This window comes from Callorhinus ursinus, unplaced genomic scaffold (genome assembly GCF_003265705.2).
Source record: "Callorhinus ursinus isolate GAN/ISIS: 27379988/994484 unplaced genomic scaffold, GSC_fseal_2.0 scaffold28, whole genome shotgun sequence".
NCBI lineage: Eukaryota > Metazoa > Chordata > Mammalia > Carnivora > Otariidae > Callorhinus > Callorhinus ursinus.
Window position 1 is genome coordinate 4,581,157 of NW_027397090.1, and position 24,654 is coordinate 4,605,810.

Genomic DNA, 24,654 nt, shown 5'->3' on the forward strand with positions numbered 1-24,654 from the left:
TCAATAATAATGACGATTTTTTTTTTTAAAGATTTTATTTATTTATTTGAGAGACAGAAACAGAATGCGAGCAAGAGCGGGGGGGGGGGGGAGAGCAGAAGCAGAGGGAGAAGCAGGCTTCCTGCAGAGCAGGGAGCCCCATGCAGGGACTCCATCCCAGGACCCTGGGATCGTGACCTGAGCCGGAGGCAGACGCTTAACGACTGAGCCACCCAGGCGCCCCTGTAACGATGATTTTTTTTAAAGAGCAGTAGTGAAATTCCATCCTGGGGCAGAACTGGAGGTGAATTAAAATAATCAATATGTCAACCCACCAAAACTATTTGCTAAATGTCTACAAATACAGCAACCACTACCCCTCCTAACAGTAATAGCAGCTTCACACAATTAATCTCACCTAAGATTATTCTTAGGGTTTTTTTGAGATTATTATTCTCACTCGAAAGAGGAGCACGCTGAGGCGCAGAGGTTTGGGAATTCCCGAACTTCCCAGGTCACATAGACGCTAAAGCGGCAGAATGGGTCCTAAAACCTAAGGCCAGCTCTGAACAACCCTGTGTTCTGCCCCCCCCCAACACAGTTGTGGGGCGCAGGACAGAAATGCCCAGTGTACAAGGCTTAGCTGGGTTAATCAGAAAGTCTTTATGGAAAAGGAAGTATGTTATTAGAGCCTAGAGAGGGTGGAAAGGGTTCAGAGACGGGTTCTACTGTGCATCAAATCGGGACTGGAATGGACTAAGAAGGGAAAGGGGCAGAGGACTGCAGGGCCAGAAACAGGCTGGACCACAGGGGACTCTATCCCCTTCAATAAAGAGGTGAAGCAGATGATGGGAGCAAAGCTACACTGTAGGAAAATCAATCAGGCAGAAGAATGCAGATGGAATGGAGAAGCTGGAGGCCATGGGCCAGAAGCAAGAAAAAGCACTCGAGAACCAAAGGAGGAGGAGGTCAGTGAGGAAGGACAAAGGTGAGGACCAACAGGCTACTGGGCGGGGGCGGGGGGGTGTCAGGAGTCATGTCTGGTCTCAAACTGAGTCCCTTCAGGTCCCTTCCTAGAGTGAGGGGGGCTGCAGAGAATGATCTATTATTCACGGACCAGCCCAGGAGGGCAGCTGAGGAGCACCCCCCACCCCCCACTTCTATCAACCTCGGGTGGCTTGCAACCTAGGAAACCACTGATTAGGACAATGAGACGCATGAAATGACAGCCTTCCTGTGAGCAGGGGACAAACACAAAGACAACAACTTCTGGGGCTCATACTTCCTTACCTTTTTGTGTCCCACCCACCACCCAATTCATCTGTTGAAGTCCTAACCCTTAGTACCTCAGAATGCTGAGTGTATTTGGAGACAGATTCTTTAAAGAGGTAATTAAATTAAAATTAGGTCATTCGAGCGAGCCCTAATCCATATATGACCGGTGTCCTTTTAAGAAGAGCAGACTGGGAAACTGACAAGCACAGAGGAAAAACGACGCACGTGGGGACACAGGGAGAACACAATCATCTAGGCGAGAGAGGCTTCGGAAGAAACGAACCCTGGCCACACCTCCACGTGACTCCTTGCCTCCAAAATTCTAAGAAAATTTTCTGTCGGTTAAGCCACGTAGTCTTGCAGGACCTTGTTCCAGCCGCCGGAGCAAGCTGACACGTGGCCCGTTCATTCCCCACTCCTCCGACACAGGGGGGATGCCGCTGAAACGTCCTGGTAAGAAGAATAAAAACTCGAGACCTACCTCTACCCACCCAACCCCTCTTGTTCCAGGAACACTGTGATTATGATAAAGTCTTGGGAGAACTCATCGGAACCCGAGCACACCCCCTATTAGCTGCATTTCCTGCTGCCGTTTACTGGCGCCCACCGCATGCAAGGCTTCAAATATCCATCTCGTTCCCCACTGACAGCCAAATTCTGCAGGATGGCTGACAAGGACACAGACAGCCACACGAATTTGGAATTTGGAGGCCGGCCACAGCCTGATGGTAGTGAGTCAACGCTCGGCGCCATCCGGTTCTGTGCTACCCTCTGAGATGCTCGGCCCTGGGGACGACAGGGGCCACGGCAAACCCAGACAAAGCCAGCGGCAAGCTGCTGTCCCCAGCACAAAGGCTCCCATCTCTAGTGAGTAAGACGGGAACGTCAAGAGAGCAGGTTTCTTTGCTCGGTCTCTCTCCTCTGCCTCCTGTCTGGGTGCTCTGCTCCCACTCTTGCTCTGCTGGACGGTTTCCCTCAGGGAGAGTGGTTCTTCTAAAATGTATCTAATCAACCCTGGGCTCAAAACCCTCCATTTTACCCCACGAGGCCCTACGTGATCTGCCCTCCCTCTCCACCCAAGCTCTCTGAACCCATCTCCTACCTCCTTCTCCTTTATTCACGACTTTCTAAGCTGCTGTCTTCCCTGCTGCTTCTAGAACCCACCAAAGACGCTCCTCACTGTTCCCTTGGCTCTCTCCCTTCCCTCAGGTCTCTACGCTAACGTCACCTTTACAGAAAGCCTCATCCCCAGACACCCTGCTGAAAGTAACTCTTTTCTCCACGAACCTTTTGGCCCCATACCCTCCTTATTTTTCTTCATAGCACCAATCAGGCCCTGATAGTCATGTTCATTTGTCTGCTTACTGTCTGTCTCCCTCCACTGGGATGGGAGCTCCATGAGGCCACCCTTTCTGTTGACATGGCACCATCCCCAAGGCCTGGGCCGGGGTCTGGCACAAAGTATGTGCTCACTAAACCAAGGATGGATGGGTGGATTGATGGATGGACACCAGAAACAGCAGAGACATAAAAAAATCGCTCTAGATTGTTGGTAAAAGGTGCCATTATGAGGTGGCCTGAGATAGAGGGTCAACAGGAAGAACAAGGAAGGTCGGCGTAAGACCCACAGGAAAGATGACTAAGACAAGGTCACATGCTTTACGTGTGTGGGTCACTTGGTGATTTTTAAAAGTGGGTGATGTCACCCTAGCGGAAAAAGCAGCACGGGGTGGACAACATGACCTCAAGGTGGGGAACACTTTCAGAGCAACCCGAGGGACTTCGCTCTCACACCTCTGGACTACATGTAAGTGACTGACCATCCATTCCTGTGAACCATTTACAGCTATCAGAGAAAAGGCGGGCCATTTAGGCCAGAGGAAGTACCTAAATGAAATCACCTTAGGTTTTTATGCCAATTTTGAGGTTAAAAACTGAATACTTACAGTTCTAGGTTCAAACGTGTAAAGAGCTCGGAACACTTTAACTTGCCCTAAAAGAGAGGGAATAAAGAGCACATGATCAATTCTTTCATTTTAAGTTTACTCTAAATAGTATCATCCATTAGATTCTTCAGAATCCCCTAGTTAAAAGCCCATGTGAGGAATTTATTTTGGCATTCAGTGCTTTTTTTCCGCAGAGAAGGTATTTTATAAATGTTTATTAAATGAAGGCATGAATCAACACCCCATCTCTGGAGATGATTCTGTTCCCCCTTCTCAAACAACAGGAGCTACAAAAGTATCTGGACTCGGTTTCTGTCCTATACAGAGCCCTCCCATCCCTAAGTTCTAAGTTTAAAAATCGAAAGGTAAGCATTTAACATAAAGAGATATTTAATGGGACAGTCAACAGCGGTTTAATATCCTTAAATCGATGATTTAGAATTTTGTATTTTTCAAAAGAAAATACCATGGAGAAACATAGTATCTGTTGGAGAAATATGTGATTGCATTGAGTCCCAAAACAGAGTGCAGTAATTCAGCAAAGAGGAGGTCATGAAAGCTGTCCTCCGTTCTCCCAAAGAATCTCTCTCTTTATATGCCCCTTTCCTGCATTTCCGTAACACCCTGTATTAGAATAAGTGATCTGCTGGCCTGTGTCATTTGAGAGCAGGAACCCTGACTTGTTCCATTTCCCGGCATCCACCATACAGTATACAGTAAGAACTTCATAAATGCTTACTAAATGAATATGTAAGTAAAAGAACAAATTCAAACTGTAGGAAGGAGCCTACAGATATAGAAAAAAAAAAAGAAATCTTTTTATGAAATAGATATTTAGAAGGAGTATCAACTAGAAGGACTACCTGTTTAAAATGAGGTAACAGCATGCCAAGAATCTTTAAAAAGAGCCGCCTGGTACAAGAGCATCACTCAGAACAGTGGTCTCCAAGGTGCGACGCGGGAAGACTACTCTGGAAATTACTTACTTCTTTTAACTTATTCTTTTTCATTTCTATTTTAATTTGTTCCATATATTATGTTTTATAATATAACAACAGAATAGGATATATATGCAATTTGCAGTACACATACATTTATTGGGAGTGAATACTCAAAACCTTTTGCTGGTAGAAAGTTAAGCATTATGAGGACAGGTACTTATGTTTTGTGAGTGAGATATCCAAGTCCCGAGCACAGTGCCTGGCACATAGGAGGCACTCAATAATCATTTGCTGAATGGATCAATAAAGGAATAGAAACATGTACTTGAAAAAAAAAAAAACAAAACTGAAAACCAGCGGTTTAGAACAGCCCTGTCCAATATAACTCCACACGATGCTGGGAAAGTTCTTCCTCTGTGCTAGTCACATAGAGCTACCAGGCACTTGAAATGTGGCGAGCGACTGCAAACTGATTTTTAAACATTATGTGATTTTAATTAAGTTAAATTACCACATGTGGCTGGTGGCTACACAGGGAACAAAGTAGGTTTAGAATATGAGAAAACGGGAAATGACTACAATGTCCACTGAGAGGGATTATGCAAATCAACTCTGATTCATCCTAAGAATGCTGCAGACAGATCTGCAGACACTGATGTAGAGAAGACCCTGCAAAACATTCAGTGAAAAAAAGCAGCTTACAGAGCAGTATGCCAAGTACCATTCCGTTCATGTTGACAATACACATCCCTCGAATAACAGCACCGACTATGGGGAACCTTCACCTTCTACTTTACAAATACTGTTCATATGCATTACATTCAGCATGTATTACTTTTATAATCAATAAAAATAGTAGAGACACTTTCATGGCAGACGGCGGGGCTTGGGGGAGGTGGGGTTGGCAATCATTCTTTCTCCTAAATGCCCTATACAGTCGATCCCCTGCTCAGATCCCTGTGACTTACTTAGCATGTTTGCAAAAAAACATTATTTTTGCAATCTGAGTTCTAGTGCCACTTCTTCCCTGCTCTTCTAGTGGGGGAGGCTAATAGGCAGAAGCAAATGTGAAACCTTTTTTCTTCTGCAGTATGTTTTTTACACACACTCGCAGTCCTGAGAAAGGAAACACCAAACGGAAGAAGAGCTGCCAGGAGAAATATCTGCTGACCTGACTGTCTCTCGGAGAGGGGAGATCAGTTATCTTGATTACTTCAAACTTTCCAGAGAGAAGTTACACAAGGAAGCAGTCCACCAGCGACCAAAACCAATAATGACAGAACTTTCCTGTCCCTTTTGAGGGAATGGGGGCAGTGAGATGGGCTATGGCTAACTGTGGAAACCAGATCCAAGGGGAATTTAATGAGCTTAGATAAAATCCAATACAAATTAAAGAACATGAACAAACATACTTGGGGCACCCGGGTGGCTCAATCAGTGAAGCGTCTGCCTTCGGCTCAGGTCATGATCCCGGGGTCCCGGGATCGAGCCCCACAACGGGCTCCCTGCACAGTGGGGAGCCTGCTTCTGCCCCTCCCTGCCCTTCCCCCTGCTCCTTCTCTCTCTCTCTCTCTCTCAAATAAATGAATAATGTTTAAAAAATAAATAAATACTTGGGAGTGTGACTAAGCCACTGAGTTTTTTAACTATATCTTTTGTGACTGACCAACTTAAAATGTTCGTAACTCGAAGTGGAAGATTTCTTTGCATTTTGATTTATACTACACATTGACTGTCAGGCCACTCTTTCAGGCTATTACGCGAGGGAACATTCTCTCTCTGTGCGAAGCTGTAGAAAACACTTTCACCTCCACGATCCTATTTATTGGCTAATATTGGGACATTAGCCTCGGGAGGCTCCCTTTTAATCCAGAGATTATAAAAGTTCTGGGCCTTAATTTATTCAATTCTCAAACCTGAGTCCAACAGAAATGAAAGAATTCCAAAGAAACAGCCAGAGGATAGGAAAGAACTGCATCAAGATGAAAAACAGATGACTTTCATGATTACAGCCTACCAACCCTGGACAGTCTCTCAAGAGAATAACAATTAATAGAAGGTAATTCACTGAGCATCTTTACATCATATTTAATTTAACTGCTCTGTAGGTGCACGGGTTCACACAGAGCAGTAAAGGGAAGAAATCAGGGTACGCTGGGTTTCTATCGTATTGTCCTCGCAGACGTCTAAAAAAATATTAGTAAACATCACCATGAATCATCAAGAGCAGGCACTGATCAATTGCAAATATATTTAAAGAAGGCAGATTCACAAACATAAAATTGTGGTGCTCTTGGGTGGGCAGGGAGGCTAAATTAGATGTCTTCTCTGGACCCCCTCTGCCTTGACCATTTTCTCAAGGCAATCTGGTGACATGTGACAAAGAGAGAACGTGGAACTGAGAAGACTGTATGCATTACCTGAAATCACCCTGGAATTCACCCTGAATGAAGACTGGAAAGGGGCCCAATCTTTTGTCCCATGCTTTCAGGGAATCTTCTGTGAATAGTATTCAGGATTTCAGGCCTCCTGCCGTCAGCAAGATAAGCAGATTCCATTCCCCACCTCCCCTACCCCCCAGCAGCAGCTGGGCCCTGCTGGCTTTTCACTTTGCGAGCTCTTCACCTTGCCAGGCACACCCTTCCCTTTTCTCTGCAAGCCCACCCTGCCCCCACAGAGAAGGGCCGAGAGCGCTAGTCATCAGCCAAACACCATTGGCCTCTGGAGTGAAGGCCAACCCCAGACGACAGTAAAGGAACCCTAGTCCACAGCAGTCGAGGCAGATAGCGGGAAGGGGGTCTGGGACAGGGTCCTGTGCAGGCAAAGGGGAAGAGACTCTTCTGTGTCTGAAGTCTGCCAACAGAGTATGCACAGATGCGGCTCTGCGGCCCTGATACTGCACTTAGAAGGGCCTGGAGCGTACAGTTTCTAGTCTAGAGTATTCTGTTGGTGAAAGCGTAGAGAAGCTTGTAGAGCGAGCCACAGTGACAGCTCACTCTAATGGCTGGACATACCATAAACAGCAAAAGGGATGACTATTCAAAATACCCAAACTTAGTTATACCTGCAACAGATCGACCACTTCATTTCCATTCTGCTTAAAAACACTGGAAGGCCCAAGGCATTTTAGAGGGACTTCATTTAAAATGGCCATGACAGGGGCGCCTGGGTGGCTCGGTCAGTTAAACAGCTGCCTTCGGCTCAGGTCATGATCTCAGGGTCCTGGGATCGAGTCCTGCATCGGGCTCCCTGCTCAGTGGGGGTCTGCTTCTCCCTCTCCCTCTGCCTCTGCCCCCCACTCGTGCTTGCTCTCTCTCTCTTTCAAATAAATAAAAAATCTTTAAAAAAATTAAAAATTAAAAAAAAATAAAATGGCTGTGACAACTACTACATACCCACTATGCTAGTTAAAACAAAAAATACTGGCAATGCTAAGTGTTCAGAAGGATATAGAACAACTGGAATTCTCAGACGGTGTCAGTGGGTGTGTAAACTGCTAGGAAGGCAAGAGAAAATTCTTTGCAAGTGACATTCATTCATTTTTTTGTAAGTCTTCACATGCCTTTGACATCTTAAATTCCATTTCTGGGAAAAGAACTTAACTAGGAAACCCTTGTCTCATCCTTTGTGGATCCAAAACGCTACAAAAATGACCCCTCCCGGACAATGTCACTATCCCCAGAGGACAGGGAGTCTCAACATTTTTTAACTGCCCATCATGAAAATAATTTAATGGCTTTCAAAAATATAAAACAGAACAGAAATGACCAGGGTATGGTGCACATGGCAGAAATGATTATGGTGGGTGCCTGGGTGACTCAGTTGGTTGAGCGACTGCCTTTGGCTCAGGTCACGATCCTGGAGTCCCTGGATCTAGTCCCGCATCGGGCTCCCTGCTCAGCAGGGAGTCTGCTTCTCCCTCAGACCCTCTCCCCTGTCATGCTCTCTCTCTCATTCTCTCTCTCTCAAATAAATAAAATCTTTTTAAATAAATAAATAAAAATTTAAAAAAATAAATGATTATGGTTTTGTGAAATTTTTATTTCGTGGGGGACTAGACGGATGGAGAGATTCATGTTTATTCTAGCAATTTTACCAAATACACCTTTTGGCATACTGCCAAATGGCCAAATATGAAAATCAATATTTGCCAAAGCCAAATGCTGCTTTATAGAGGGCACTGTTGGGAAACAAGAAAAAAATCTGAAATGTTATTTAAAAAATTCATTATGATTACAATTTTATTATTAAAAATTCTGGCAGACCCATTTTAAATGTTTGACAGAAAGGGCAGGAACCATAATTCCTCAGCATGACCAACTGTAGCCTGACGAGACTTTTGCAAAACTAAATAAATGCTCTAAAAATTAGGTCTGTGTAAAAGCAAGATCTTTTGGTGCCAGCATCGCTGTTGCCTGTGAGGATTCGGCCAGGGAGTTAGCAAGCCTTCCTTCCCCCCTGACAGAAACAGAGTGAGGTCAAGACTTCCCTCCTCTTCACCTCCTGGGCCTGAAGACTTGCTTAATGCTGATGGTGCAATTTCACCGAAGCCTATCCCACAAAGAAGACAACGGTTTCCCCCAAAATATTAGCAACTATCCTCTCTCAACGTTAATGCTTTATCTATACCTATAATTTTTAATATCTATATCATTTTTAGACATATAGAATTCACTGCCTCACAATCATCAATTTTTGCAATATTTTATTTTCCAATAAAAAATATACATTGAACTTTCAGTTGACTGAATCTCCATATACAAAGCATAAAAGGGGATAAAAAAAGTACAAAAGGGGACACAGCAACAGTTACATTTAGAGTATTTACCTGTTTTTCAAAGTGAATATTATGGTAATAAATCCGAATGGTATGCCCTGTTTGCATTACTGTTGCCAGCTCATGGTTAGACAGGAGGGTTACCTATGCAATCTACAATCCTTGTTCAAGTACAAATCCAGGTGTGCCAGAATCAACAATGAAGTAAGGCATTCCACCATTTGACCAGTCAGCCGAAGCTGACCGGCAGATTTAGGAAGAAATTTGAGGCTAAGGTGAACTTCATGGTCTAGTGTGTGTGTGTGTGTGTGTGTGTGTGTGTGTGTGTGTGTACTTCTGTATGTATCAGACGATTAAATATGTAACTTCCTGAAGATCAAAGTCAAAAAAAAGTTTGAAATTTGAGGCTAAGGTGAACTTCATGGTCGTGTGTGTGTGTGTGTGTGTGTGTGTGTGTGTGTGTGTGTGTGTGTGTACTTCTGTGTGTAACAGACGATTAAATAAAATATGTAACTTCCTGAAGATCAAAGTCAAAAAAAAGTTTGAAAGTGACCCCCTCTACACTATCTGATCAAATTAGGGATTCATACAGGACTCTCTAAAGAGTGAGTGCTATTCCCTCTACTTTGTGGGTTTCAAGATTCAGCTAGCATATAAAAACTAATATTCTCCCAACTGCCCCAGAGAGTTCAAACCAATATAGGAGTTTTTGAAAAGAAAGAAGAGGAAGAGAATTATTTGAACAAGGGAGCATCATGGAAAAACAAGAATTTACCATATACACCCGAGTTCTCATATTTGTCTAAGACAATGCAGGGAATATCACTTCTTCATTTATACCCTGTGGGTATGAAAAACCTGTCACCTACCTTCAAATATTCTCAGGGCAAATAAAAATATTAATGTTACTTCTACTAAACATATTTAAATTATTCTATTAAAGATGCACGATGAAACAGGATATTTTCTGCTCAAAAACAAAACACAGGGAGTCTATGTGATAGCATCCAAGAGTCAAGGCCATCATTTTGACTGTGCGGTAAGAGGAAACAGCTGTGCTCTGCTGGGCCAACACAGGCTCCCCTGGGCTTTGTGGATTCCAACGCCCATAAATGAGGTGGTTAGCTCACAAGAGGCTTCTGGGTGAAGATCTCTATTCATGTCATTCCACAAAAGCGCATTGCTCTTGAAGATAAAACACAGAGGCTTTCATCCTTGTAGAGAAAACCATCTTGTGAGCACAGCAATGTCTAAGAGTTTCCAGTGTAAAAGAATAAGTCTTGGGGCGCCTGGGCGGCTCAGTCCTTAAGCACCTGCCCTCGGCTCAGGTCATGATCCCACGGTCCTGGGATCGAGCCCCGCATCAGGCTCCCTGCTCCAGGCTCCCTGCTCCGCAGGAAGCCTGCTTCCCCCTCTCCCACTCCCCCTGCTTGTGTTCCCTCTCTCGCTGTGTCTCTCTCTGTCAAATAAATAAAATCTTAAAAAAAAAAAAGAGTAAGTCTCCTCACTCTTACTTATATTCTTGGATTAACGAAATCAAATCCAATGAATCCTATTTGCACATATACCTATAAGGATATAACTAATAAAAAAATATGAACATAATATTTTCATCCCTTACACCAACACCATCTCTTCCTTGCCGCCTCTCCTCATCCAATCCAAAAAAAAAAAAAAACAACAAACTGAAGAATTTGAAACATGTCTTGATTTCAGCTGCAGGATTGGCAGACTCGTTAAAAACAGTAGCCAGTGTGTCTTCTGACAAGAGGGTTCTGTTTATTAACACTGTGCCTTTCTTATCCATTTTTTCCTTTGCTTATACTTTTCAGTGCCTTTCAGCAAACCTGGTGACTTTTACGTCTTCAGGAGCCATAACTGTTGGTTATTTTTATTTCCTCTCCATGGTCTAACATAAAAGTCCCAGAGAGCAAAATTTTCAAATGACACGCTCATTGTCAACTATGTCTTGACTGGCTAAACATTAGAGAGGGAGCAATGGCCCCCTAAAGACCCTTTACTCCCAGACAAACTGCTTCAAAAGTCACTCTGAGGAGACCCACGGGAAAGAATGTTAGAAAAATCTTTATTTCAGTCCTTGGAATTTAACTAAAAAAGGCAACACTGCTCACGCCACTTCCTGCAAAAGGCAAGATGAACCCGAGGGCCAACCCATGACAGCAACAACTGGTTACTGTATGACCCAGGAACTAAGTCGGTTTTGCATTTTTTTAACGGTTGGGATCAAGGGGGAGGATCGAAGAATATTAATATTTCAAGACATGTGAAAATGATTTGAAATTTAAATTGCAGTGTCCATAAATAAAGTTTGATTGGAACGGACCCGTATTTGCACACCATGACTGCTTTCACTCTACGACGGCAGAGTTGAATAGTTGCAACAGAAACCATCTGTGACCCACAAAGCCTAAAATATTTCCTAATTGGACCTTTATCGAAGAAAGTCTGCTTCCCCCATCCTCTGGTCCCTTTTCCTGTCGGTAACAAGTCAGACCACAGGAGCATCATAGCATGTAGCATCCAAATCTGCCTCTCACAGACTCCACAAGCAGTGTGGTTTCACATCCTATGTGAAATGATTGGTTATCTATACACCCAAGGTTGAAACAGAAGATCCTGACACTAAAATCTTTCATCCAAAATGGTATTACCCATCTAAACTCATGTTTATGGGACACCTACCATGTGCCAGGCACCATAAAAGTGCTGATTTACCCCAACTCATTTAATCCTCAAAGTGTAATCCTGGGCCATAAATACTTTATGTATTTCGCCCATTTTACAGCTGAGAAAACTGAGGTTAGAGAAGGCAAGTAGCTACTCCAGGTCTACACAGAGGGGCAGAGATAGGGTTTAAACCCAGGCCGCCTGACTCCAGAGCTCATGCTCTGAACTCTGGATGTAGCTCAGAAAGATGTGAGCTTTCAATGCCCGCATGCTGGGACTAAGCTAGACGAAACAAATCAATGTACATAAAGCACTGAGTGCTGTTCCTGAGGCATTTGCTGTGCCCACAAGTGTTGGCTGTTATTAATTACTACAAATCTGTAGTTACTTTGGGGGGTTATTCCTTGCGTCTTCATACTCAATAGGAAGACAGCTATTTACCCAAATCCCATTCCTGTGTATCTGAGAATTTAAGGTTTACAACACCCCAGCAGAGAAATCTTCATGCTTTTGTTAAGCAAACAAAGCATAAAATGTAATATTATACCTCTTAGGGACTATTCAAGGATTCAATGTGAGTTTTAGATTGTAATTTTTGAACCCTATAGCTATTGTCTTTAATCTGCTCAAGTCACCATAACAAAATGCCACAGACTGGGTGGTCTAAACAACAAGACATTAATTTCTCACGGTTCTGGAGGCTGAGAAGTCCAACATCAAGATATTACCCAATTTGGTTTCTGATGAGAACCCTCTTCCTGACACGCAGATGGCGGGCTGCCCACCGTGTGCTCACACAGCCTTTCCTGTGTGCAAGGGGCTCGATCTCACGACCCTGAGATCATGACCTGAGACAAAACCAAGAGTCGGAGGCTTAACCGACTGAGCCTCCCAGGCGCCCCCAGCAGCATTTGTTTTTTAGTATGAGTCCTATTTGTCCCCTTGATCTCACCCCCCCCCCACACACACATCGCTGGAGAGACAAGCAAACGCAATGCTAACTGTGGTTAGCGGAGAACACAGGTGGCCGGAAACGTACATCCCACTGACAGTGGGGAGACTCGGAGGTCAGTGCAGGCTGTACCAGAGGTGACATCCACTTTGTTTCTGGAAGGATAAGAGGAGTTGCCAATGAAAGAAGGTCTGGGTAGACCCAGAATATGGACCCAGAGGGCTGGAGACCAGGACGGACCGTGGAGGAAACATCAAGGAGATCCACGTACCTTAGACCTGGTGGGAGAAACGCCGACTGGGGACATGAGCACAGACAGGGCAGAGGTTTCTCAAATGTTTCTGAGACCCACATTAAGAAATATATTGTACATCAGAGCTCAGGAAACACACACACCATGAAAAAAATGTTTCACAAAAAAATACTTATCCTTACTTTTGAGTGATTCTCTCTAAAATTCTCTATTCTTGCTCTATTCCCTTTCCTTCTTTCTTATTAAGATGCTAGTCATGACAGGGGCCCCTGGGTGGTGGTTCAGTCGGTTAAACATCTGACTCTTGGATTTGGCTCAGGTTATGATCTCAGGGTTGTGAGATCGAGTCCCCACGAAGGGCTCTGCGTTCATCGGAGAGTCAGCTTGAGATTCTCTCCCTCTCCCTCTGTCCCCCCACCCCGTGCTCATTCTTGTGCTCTCTCTCTCTCCAAAATAAATAAATCTAAAAAAAAAAAAAAAAAAGATGCTAGTCGTGACAAACTCTACAGACTTCATGACCTACCACTGGGTCACCACTCACAGTCTGAAAAAACACGAGGCCAGAGCATTTAATATATGTGTGTAACCACTGTCCAGAGCCCAAATGGAAATTTATTCAGATTTAGGTATCTGGTACTCTTGGCAATAATGAAACACTCTCAGAATACAAAATATTAAAAATGGCCTTGGAAATTATTTTTAATTCAAGAGAATTTTTTTTTATTTGAGCAAATAATAAATGGACAAGCTTAAAACTTCAGACTTCGTGAACGCCCAATTCATCGGAAAAGTACAGTTGTACTTAGAGGAGATAAAAAGTTGCCCCAAAAAAAGGCCTTGGTCTTAGCCCTCTAATAAAGACTCATGCTAGCAAGACAACAGGATGATAAAAATGTCTCCTTTATTTAAAACAGAACCCCTTTAAAACCTGATAGAGGGACAAAGATATACACTGTATCTAAGAACAAAAAAAGAAAATCTCTAGAGATACAGACCCAAGCTTAAACAAGGTGCTTACTTGAAGCTTACCTGATAGACATACAGGGGCCAGAGCTGTAGCTGAGGGCATTTTTCGATTTCTAGTCAACACGAGAACTCTCGTATAACAATACAAACTCTGGATGAATGAGAAATATTATCAAACACAGCAGGAAAAACTTAGTAGAGAGCAATGAACAAGCAATAACCTTGAAACTGAGCTCCTCTCCAGGAAACAAAAGGATTCAAATTTTCTTCGGAGGCAGCACATACAAAGAAACTCTGCCAAAACCCATATCCAAAATTACAACAGAACCAAAACCAGGGAGTGGGTTCACAGAGGCCATCTATAGGAAACCAACAAGAGGTCTACAACCCTTACTTCTTCCAACATCATCTACTTACTAAGACAACAGCCTTTAAACTGGAAATTATTTCCCTAATTTCATCTTCTCTCAAGACACACAATGGTGCCCCTTCACAAGGTTCGCTAAGTGCTCCTGAGGGTTCAGTTCCAGATCATGAAAGTGGTGAGCCTCACTTGGTGGCCCCGGAAACGTTGGCCAGGACACCCTGGGGGGAGATCTGCCCACACCCCATCCCAGGGCCACAAACAGCACCTTGCTGAAGGCTTGGCCCAGGCAAGGGGACACCCCAGGTGATCCGTGCCTCCTCCCAACTTGCCTGGTCCCCAAAGTCCAGAATGTTTACGGAAAGGAGGGTCTAGATAGAGGTCTGGAGGTCTGGGAAGACCCAAAGAGTCCAAGTGACTCCCAGAAAAGGCCAGGGGAGAATGTTAAACCCAAAGAAATGTTCAGGTATTTTTCCAAACCAGAATCAGCCCTTGGGGAGGAGGAAGAAGGATTTCCCCTAGAGAGTGGCAAGGCAGGACAAATGAAAAGCTGTGGTTTTCTGGGGTTGCAATTAAAACAGGGTAATTACAGGGCCATTCTTATGAAAATTTCCCTTCCTCTCAAGGCCTGGGCGGGAGCAGATGATAGCACTCCCCAGGGTCATATACTTAGACTCAGCGACTAACCTCAGCAGCTCTAAGACCCACAGCACCTTTCACACCCACTCCTGGGGCTGCAACCTGCTCCCGGATCTTGTGTGTGTTGTTAACTCTTTTTCATTAATGGATGTCCAGAAGATCATTTATCATTTTATGAACATGGGGTCATCAGTCGGGGGAAAGCAGGGGACTGAGACACTGGAATTTATCCTAAAATGTCAAGGAACACCCCTGCCCCTTCCCAAACCCTTGAGCCTGAAGAAACACTTGCTGTTTACAATGTGGATGGGATGACAGTGAAAATCACCTCTGTCCACAGGGACAGAAGAGGGAAAATCCAAGCTCTCCAGGATAGTGGCTTCCCACCAATATGCAGCAGCTGTGTAAATTGCAGGCTTTCATAATAATTACTAGGAATTTGCTCTCCTTCGGTACCCACTGCCCAGCTACAGAAGTAAGTAACCTGCCTTTGCTCATCATCTGTTCTAACAAATTGCAGTTCTTTACCTACGGTCTTAAGACATTTGGTAGAAAATTAACACTCAATTTTTAATTACAAACAGAGGTGTTTTTCTTTTTGAGTTCTAAAATTATAGCAATAACATTCATTCCCATCAGTACAATGCTACATTCATAAATTTGTCATTATACCCCTATGAGTATATAAATGTTATTTTCTTTAAAAAAAAAAAAAAAAGAGGGGCACCTGGGTGGCGCAGTTGGTTAAGCATCCAACTCTTGGTTTCAGGTCAGGGTCGTGACATCAAACCCCACTTGGGGCTCCACGCTGAGCATGGAGGCTGCCTGAGATTTGTCTCTCCCTCTCCCTCTGCCCCTCCTGCTCATGTGTGTGAACTCGTCCTCTCTCTTCCTCTCTCTCTCAAATAAATTAAAAAAAAAAAAAAAAAGCTTCTGGTTTCTGTGTGAGCCCTATATAACTTACAAAGTGATGGGTGGGCTGAGAACCACTCTCTTAGAGAAAGAATTGTCCCTCTTTCAGAAAGAAGCTCTGAAACCCTCCTTCCTGGAATGAAATATAAGAATTTCTACAAAGCAAGCTCTGAACTTGAATCCATGGCTTAAAACGGTCAACTCCAAAACAGACAGGAAAAAGTAAGATGGGAGAATAATATTTTGCAGAGACTTAATTTCAAAAAGCTAGCAGAATATATATATTCTTAGAGCTCAAATCTACAGACTTGATGTTACTGAGTTATAGTTAACTTTATATGTTTTCCAAACATTTAAAAATCCTCAATGTCTCAGGGCGCCTGGGTGGCTCAGTCGTTAAGCGTCTGCCTTCGGCTCAGGTCATGATCCCAGGGTCCTGGGATCGAGCCCCACATCGGGCTCCCTGCTCCACAGGAAGCCTGCTTCTCCCTCTCCCACTCCCCTGCTTGTGTTCCCTCTCTCGCTGTCTCTCTCTGTCAATTAAATGAATAAAATCTTTAAAAAAAAAAAAAAAGGCCTCAACATCTCAACAGCCATTCATTGAGTGACCACATTTTTTTTTCAAGGGTCCAATTGGAGTCTCATGGGACACATTTCTGCAGGGCCACCTGAGGTTATCTTCCTCTAGGGGAAACTGTGAAAAAAACAAAACAACACACAAACAAAAACAAACTCCACTGTCCTGTGTAGTTAGAGTCTAAGTGAAATCAGATCAGGTGGGGCACCTGGATGGCTCAGTGGGTTATGCGTCTGACTCTTGATTTCGGCTCAGGTCATGATCTCAGGGGTCATGATCTCAGGGTCGTGAGATGGAGCCCCGCAATGGGTTCCGCACTCAGTGGAGAGTCTGCTTGAGATTCTCTTCCTCTGACTCTGTCCCGCCCCCTGCTCATGCTCTCTCTCTCTCAACCTCTCTCAAACAAATAAAAAAAAAAAAAAAAAAAAAAAAGAGTAGACACAGACCCACACTAACCTTTGGGTCACAGTAAGTCAGAAAGGCACAGGTGTATTAGCCAAAGGTCCCCGTGATATGGAGCATGTACCCAAGAAGGGAAAAAGCAGGCCAATGACAAGGACTCAGGATGGACTAAGGAGCAGATTTCCCAGTGCCAGTAAACAAAAAGAGTGCTAGACCAGATGTCAAGACACAGGAGAGACCTCGTACCGAGCAAAAATCAGAAAATGGGCAGGAGCCCATTGTGGAGAATAGAGCTCCTACCAAGCCAGTGTCAAGTGCTGGGCACCCTTCAGAGCCCCAAAACTTAGGTACAGAATTGGTCCTCAAGAGTAGGAAGGCATTAGGCAACGACTAGTCCCCCTTATTGAGGGGACAAGCTCCCTGAAAGAGGAAGTGAGCAAGCTCCCTAAGCAGCGACTCCCACTTCATGGTTCAGCTTAAAGGAGGCCCAGGTCCCAGTGGGCAGCTGCTGCTTAGTCCGGTTTAGAACCTGAGTGCAGAGGAATCAAAGAGAATGATTTATTCCCTAACAGAAAAATAAGGCGGAGAACAATGTCGAGTTTGATGCACCATTCAGAGAATGAACTCTGGAGGGGCAGGTTTGTTTCAATGTTCCACTACCAGCTTCCTTACCTAAAAAAAAAAAACCCAGCAAGAATACCTTCTGCTCCCAGCGTTACTATCGACAAACTTGCACTGACTCATCAAAACAACAAGCCCAAATGCAGCCGCAGAATCCTGCCAACCTGTGTAGGCAACATTTTAGAGATCGTCTTACGACTCTGGTTTTTTTCAAGCAAGGAAATCTGAGACTCTCTGGAACCTTCCAGATCTGGAGTCTGAGACCCCTGCGAACTGTGGCAAAAGGCCAGAGGGGCTTCTCTCAGCCTGGCCACCCCTACCCACGCTGGGGGAGCTGGGACTTGGAGGTGGGTCCTCCCCAAGTAATGGATTGGGTCAGGAGGTTCCGGGAAGACACAGCCACTCCAGAATACTCTCCACGCGGAAGTCATTTCTCTGTCTCATGCAAGTGAGTTGATTTAAGTCTCTCCTCCTCCATGAGGGAATCCCTCAATAGAATCCACAAAGTTTCCCAGAACCAAGCAAAACCCCTGGAGTGGAGGGATGCCAGAAAGACCTGCCTTCAAATCCTTGTAAGGGGCCTGAGACAGACCCTCCAGCAGGAGAATACACCAGTTGGTCCCTAGGCCTTCCTTAATTTAAATTCAAATCACCTCAGGCTCCCTGGAAATCTGGAGCAAGAGACTAGGAAAGGACTCTTGTTCAGTGCATTCTTTGGTCCCAAGAATATTAAATCAAAGTAGTTTATCAAATTCTAAGGGATGCTAATGAGTTTTAAAATCCCACATTAACCAAAATGCACAAATACAAAACTCCCCCCCCCCGACTCCTACACCAAGAGCAAGATGAGGAATTTGCCTTTGTGACCTTCTAAAAATTCTACAGATGCCCAAACATAAAGTGGGAAATGACAAGCGAGAATCCATTAAGAGGAAGTGGCTACAGCAGTCCCACCAGTGACTGAAGTGACTTTAAGCTGTGACCCTCTTTAACACACAGCTGCCCCCCAAGACCACAGTTATTGTTAACGTCCTGACAAACGCGTACGCAGATGCAAACGCAGAGGACCGACATGCCGGCACTCAAAGTCTCACTTTCTGTGTGCAAAGTACGGTTTTCCACAAGCTCTTACGCTAGGCAAATGGCCTTCTCTTTAATTCGGAAGAAATTTCTCCAGGTCACAGCTTCCATGTGTGCCCACCACGTTTCCCTGGCTTCTCTGAGGCAAATGAAGATAAGAGGACATCAAGTTATCTCATTTCGCCCCAAGTGACCTCATTTTGCCCGAGTTAAATGACACCCCCCCCCCCCCCCGCCGCCCCGTTGCCTACCAAACTCTGACACAGCATTCCAGATTCTGTTTAAATTCCCCCTCTTAGGTGACACCCTCCCAGCTTCCCCAAACTGCCTGCTTGGACTGCCCAGCCTTCTGATTCCTATCTGCTATCACATGCACCACGAAGTTTCTGTTTAAGGCACGCTCAAACATTTTTTGGTAGAAAGGCCAACTGGTAAAACCCTTTTTGGAGAGCATTTTGGAAATGTCTATGAAAACGACAATGCACGTATCCTCTGATATAACAATCCCACTACCAGGACTTTCTCTTGTGAATTTACTCCCACCCAAGCAAGCAACAAGGCTGTTGTAACGATCTCAAGATGGAAATAATCTAAATGTGCATTAATGTGGGTTTGAATTAATAGATACAAAGGACTATCACACCTATTCAAAAGAATAGGGGGAGCTCTCTCAGTACTGTTATCTGTAATTTTCCCCCAAACTCCTTCAATATACTTGATTATTTTTTGCAGCTTTTTTGAAGTTTTTTTTTAAGACTTTATTTATTTTGGGGAGGGAGAGAGCTGAAGCAGGGGGGAGGGGCAGAGGGAGAAGCAGACTCCCCTCTGAGCAAGGAGCCCAATCCCAAAACCGATCCCAGGACGCCCGAGATCATAACCTGAGCCAAAGGCAGACGCTTAACCAACTGAACCCACCCAGGCGCCCAGCTTTTTTGAAGTATTGACAAACTGACAGAAAACCTTAATGTGTCGGCTCTCAGCAGCCCACTGAAAGTTTATTTCTCCATCTCTCTCCTTCCCTCCCTCTGTCCCTCTCTCTCTCTCATGGATTCTGTCTTCCCCTGAGCATTAAGTAATTGAGTACAACTTTGGCAACGGTTTTCACTGGACATGAGGTAAAGGGGATCAGAATATGCCACCCCACAGTATGCTACCTGGTGTAAGAATTATTTTGAGCTGAAGGCAACTGAGAAAAAGCAGACACAGAAGAACTCTCTGCCCTCCCCCCACTTGCCTAAAAGTAGGGCATAAATTCCCCTTGTGAAGGAGTTCTGCTCCCATACAAGAAAGAGAACAACTCTTAACTTCAGATAGAGATGCCACCCAAATGTGTCTGCATAAAGAAACCTTACTAAAATAACCCTTATCTTCGACTAGTTTCCCCATATATTTACCTTCCCACAATTTACTGCCCCTAGAAAACAAAACCTCTCTTTCCTTTGTCTAGTCACTTCTCCACAATGTATCACCCTTTGTTAAAATGACCCTTAAGGTTCCAAATCTACCCCTTCTTTGGATTTTCACCTCTTTTCTGCATAGCCCCTGTGCAGGTAAACCTGAAAACATCAATTAAATTTGTATGCCTTTTCTTCCTGTTAATCTGATTTTGTGTCAGCTTAATTTGCAGGACCCAGATATAGAACATAAGAGGGTAGAGGAAAGGTTTTTTTTTTCCCCTCCCTCACACAGGTGTGTCAGAAAAGCTCACGGCACTAGTCACACTGGAGTCAAGCTGTGTGGATGTCGAAACACAAGAGGGAGGGGACCCCACTATTTCTAGAACTAGTACTGATGGATACTGCCTCCAGCCTATGCTGTTTTATAGTGAAGCTATAAGATGTACCCAACCATGGCCTACCCCACCTTCTTCCAGACAAAGATTTTGTTATGTAGCAAGACTCTGTATTTATTTGCCAAGAATAAAAAGTTTAGTTGCCGCAAAGTTACAAGAAAACAAAAGGTTATTCTACTCTCAAAAAGTGTCTAATAGTCTAATACAGATGCATTGAAAGAGGGGAGTTATACAACTCAACTACAAATAATACAACTGCATTAATAAAGGTGACTGCCCAACAAAAGCCAGTCCAATCTAATGGAATCTTCATTGATTTCTCTGCCCAAAAAGCATAACTTCCACTTAAAGCTTGTGTTCCCTTCCCAGGTCAAACCAACCACTTCCTAGCTCTGAGACCTTAAGTGGTTTACTTAACCTCACTATGGCTTACTTCACCCATAAAATGGGGATATTAGGACCCACCTCATAAGGAAGTTAGAGTAATTAAATGAGATGGAGAATATAAAGTGCTTCACACAGTACCTGACACTTACAGCCAAATAAATGTTAATTATTACTATTATAATCATCATCATCATCATCATCATCATTCTGGAATTTTCAAAATGCTTCCCAAACTTTATTCTGCCACCACGAATAAATGGAGCATGAAGTTTATGAAGGACACTATCCATATGCATATTTCCAGCCAACCCCATAGTCTCACCTTTGACTAATTCATTTATTCAGAGGGAAAAAAATACACAAAAGCTCAGATAATTTTAGATGAACCCTTTTTTCCTCTCGACAATGTTATATAAGCAGCATATGGGTGACATCTTTGAAGTTTATGATGTTTTTACTGTAAATACAAAAGAACCCAAAATACTGACATTTACTTCTTCAAAGTCCCATGAATTTATTTTCCTAAGACATATAAAATATTTATGCTGCTTTACTTCCACCACCAAAATCAATAAGCCACATCAGGCTTCCAACTACAGTGGAGGGTTATCAAACCGGCTTAGAATGAGATGATTCTAGTCCAAATCTCACTCAATATCCTTTGGCCCATCTTCACAGAATAAAGTCTCAGAATAAAGTCTCCTCTTAAAAAAAGTTTTTGTGAGAACACAAGGTGTCATCTACACTCTGACAAGCTCGGCAAGTTCACCGTAATTGAACTGCAAGGCTTGGGAGGGTGGCTGACAAGAACCAGAGAGGCCGCATCGGTCCCAAAGAAGTAGGAGGGTCCCATGAAGAATGAGCTGAAGACCATGAAACATGACATTTTTTAGCAGACTGAGCACCTTGGTGGCACATCTAACAATGAGAGGGGAGTTTCAATGACAGACCTAGAGTGGCCAAAAGTGACCCTATAAAAAGACATCAGTAAGCAAGGAAAGGTCAAAATGTGACAAGTGATTTTTCAAGCAGAGCGTAGGCAACAGTAGGAAAAAGCCAATCAACAGCAAAACACTTAAAATTGAAACTGAGACACCAGTCTGAGGATAACTGTTTGTATTTTTTTTTTAATGAAATGGATTTGACGAAGAAAAATAACACCTGAGAGAAAACAGTGATTATCAGTAGCTAGGTAGGGATGATATTTATATTTTTATATATTTTTTTCTGTATGTATTTTCTAAATTTCCTCTAATAAAAAATATACTACGAGGTTTGGAGAAGAAAGGAAGAAAGAAGGAAAATATATTACTTTTATTTTTAATTACGAGGTTTTTCCTAACAAAATGGGTAAGATCAGCAACCAACTACAGATACGGGTCAATTTAAGATATTATCTATAGATACCTAAATCTCCCCCATCAGACGCGATACTTTCATGGATGAGATCTTATTTTATTGTGCCTGGGAACCCCAATGTCTACTACAAGGCCTAAAATATTAGCTGCATATATTAAGAAATGTTTAGCAAATGATTTTTGGATGTGGCTACAAACCCAAAGTCTGGTATAACCTCAGGAAGGTGCAAAAGCGAACAGTCTTTTTATGGGATATATGCCAATCATCCCAATAGACACACTACCCACATTATAGCTTAATGTCCCTTGCTACTCAAATTTTTCATTAAGTCCTTTGTCCTCCCTCACCTAGCTCCCCTCCCTTCAGCACTCCCATGGAATTGAACCATGCTGTTTTGCCGGGGTCTTGCTCTGCAAGAAGCTATAGGGACACCACTATGATGTCCCTCTTGTGTCTCTTACAGAGATGTGCAGTCCACTCCAACACTGTGAGAGAACCCATGGGAAGTTTATTTCAGATCTCAGGGCCATTAAAATAACTCTTCTCTGAGAAAGTAACACATTTTATTTTTAGGAAGAGTAGGAATCTTATAATTGATCTTTTTTACCTTTATGCTGGAAGCGGAGACCCAAATCTATAGCCACCCTTTAGAAACTTTGGTGGACCTTAGGACACGTGTGTCCTTTCCTCTGGGTTCCTCTTATTCTTCCCTCCCTCTTTACGGCTCTTTCCCTTCCTTCCCTTTCCTTCCTTCCTTCCTTAACTGTCATCTGGGATGAGGCCCGGTACAGACAAACCAAGAAACCAAAAATTAAACACCACCTCTTACCCCCAATTCCAAGCTGCTTCAGACATTTTTCACCCAGGAATCCTGCCTGCAGGACAAGAAAGTAAAGCTCACTCCCCTCACTGCTACCAACCAGGGGGTGGTGACCTTTATGTGCATCTGTGACGGGAAGATCTGACTGCGGACAAGAGGCACTTACCTTTCCACTTCCACCCCCCAGCTCTAAAATACACAAGATCACGCATGTGAATGGTGCACGGTGATGTAAGGCAGAACAGCATTATGAGTAGGAACGCAGATCCTTAAATCAGACTACCTGGGTGCTACTCCCACCTGCTCCTCCCTACCTTTCTGTGCCTTGCCTCAATTTCCCAGCCTGTGCAATGGGAACAATAATGGTACTGACTTCACAGGATTGTTTTGAGGAGCAAATGAGTTAACACGTGTAAAGTGATTACATCAGTGCCCAGCCCACAGTAAATGTGGACCAGTACTATAATAGGACAGTTTTGTTTTCAATTAAACCACGCTACCCAATGTTTCAAGTCGGATTGAAAGTAATACTTCTCATTGTAAATTCATAAACTAACAAACCGATTTCTATGGTGACCTTGAGTTTGGATCTCATTTATAAATCAGTGTGGAGTCAAAGCTGTCCCTAAAATGGCAGATATTTTCAACCCTTTGCTTTCTGATTTGCTGAAGAGCAGGAGAAAGCAGCGGTGTCCAACCACAAAAATGGTTTCTGGGAGCGTATCCCCAACTAGTAACAGTATGATCCTTCAACCAAATGGTATATACACGAGTACTCATGTACACACTTGCACACCACAGTCAATGTCCCTCCAGCTGCAGCACAGACCGCTTAAAGTCTCGAGAGATGAAAAACCTCTTGAATAACTAACTTCTCAGGACATTCTTTAAAATAAAGTACTTTGTTTAGCCAGCAAAGAACAACTCTGTTTTGTTGGATGCTTGAGGTCTGATTTACATCGGAATTTAGAAAGCTGCTACCTCCTACACGTGCACTTAAAATGCAAACTCTTCATCAGATTCCACTTATAAAGAAGGACAGAACCCAATACTAGCCACACCCCATCTTTGCTCAGAGCAAAACCAACGTCCCGGCAACTTCCTTCACAACCAGCCCACCAAAAAAATCTAAGTCCTCAGTGAATGACTGTCATATATATGCACATAATTTTCATATAAAATGATTTGAAACCGCCACTGTATGATGGCAAAGAAAGAAAACTAGATAATCATGAAAGGTGTAGTGCCTGCAACCAAGGTTACTTGGAAATTTGACGTAAATGGATACATTTCAGCTCGTGCTATACTTAAGTTACAGGAGATTGGAAGAAAACGCCCCAGAGTGTATCAAAGCCATATATCTTCCACTTCCTACGTTTCCCGTAATTACTCACCAATGAATGCACGAGTTTGTTACAGTACTGAATTGAAATACGTCAGTCCCTTTTACATTCTCGTGTCTCCCAATCACAGAAAATATGCTAAGAATAGAATAAAAAATGAACAGACTATCGGCCAAGAACAGCGCTTTGAGGGATTTAGTAATCCAGTTTAACACGGCAAAATCACTGGGGAAGCAGGGGCAAAGGACCTGTACTGAATGATAAAGTGACACTCCCGAAGAGCAACAGCCGAGATTACTCTGCCGCAGCCTAGATTTTTCTCGCCGCGAGCTCGCGTACCGTTTTCCCAAATGCTTTTCCCAAGATCCCGAGGGAAATTTCAAACGCGGCTCCTCTCCAAAGTCCCATAGGAGACTCGCTCACCCACCCCACCCTGCAAACAGCGCACTTCCCGTTTGCTCTGGCCGGTCAAGAACTCGAACTTGACAATGACACACACGGGAAAGAAAAAAAAAGAGGAAGTGGCCAAAAGACCATTTCAAAGCATGTATCTATTTTCCCCCCTAAGGGGATCAATGTCC

At 43.7% G+C, this 24,654-nt stretch overlaps 1 protein-coding gene across 1 annotated transcript in view; it reads right to left on the reverse strand.

Annotated features, from left to right (window-relative positions):
- OSTF1 (osteoclast stimulating factor 1) overlaps window positions 1-24,654 on the reverse strand; it is a 51,078-nt gene that overhangs the window by 25,878 nt on the left and 546 nt on the right. The window contains exon 2 of the mRNA XM_025891524.2: window positions 3,201-3,247. Coding sequence (XP_025747309.1) covers window positions 3,201-3,247 — 47 coding nt within the window. The remainder of the gene's footprint in view (window positions 1-3,200; window positions 3,248-24,654) is intronic.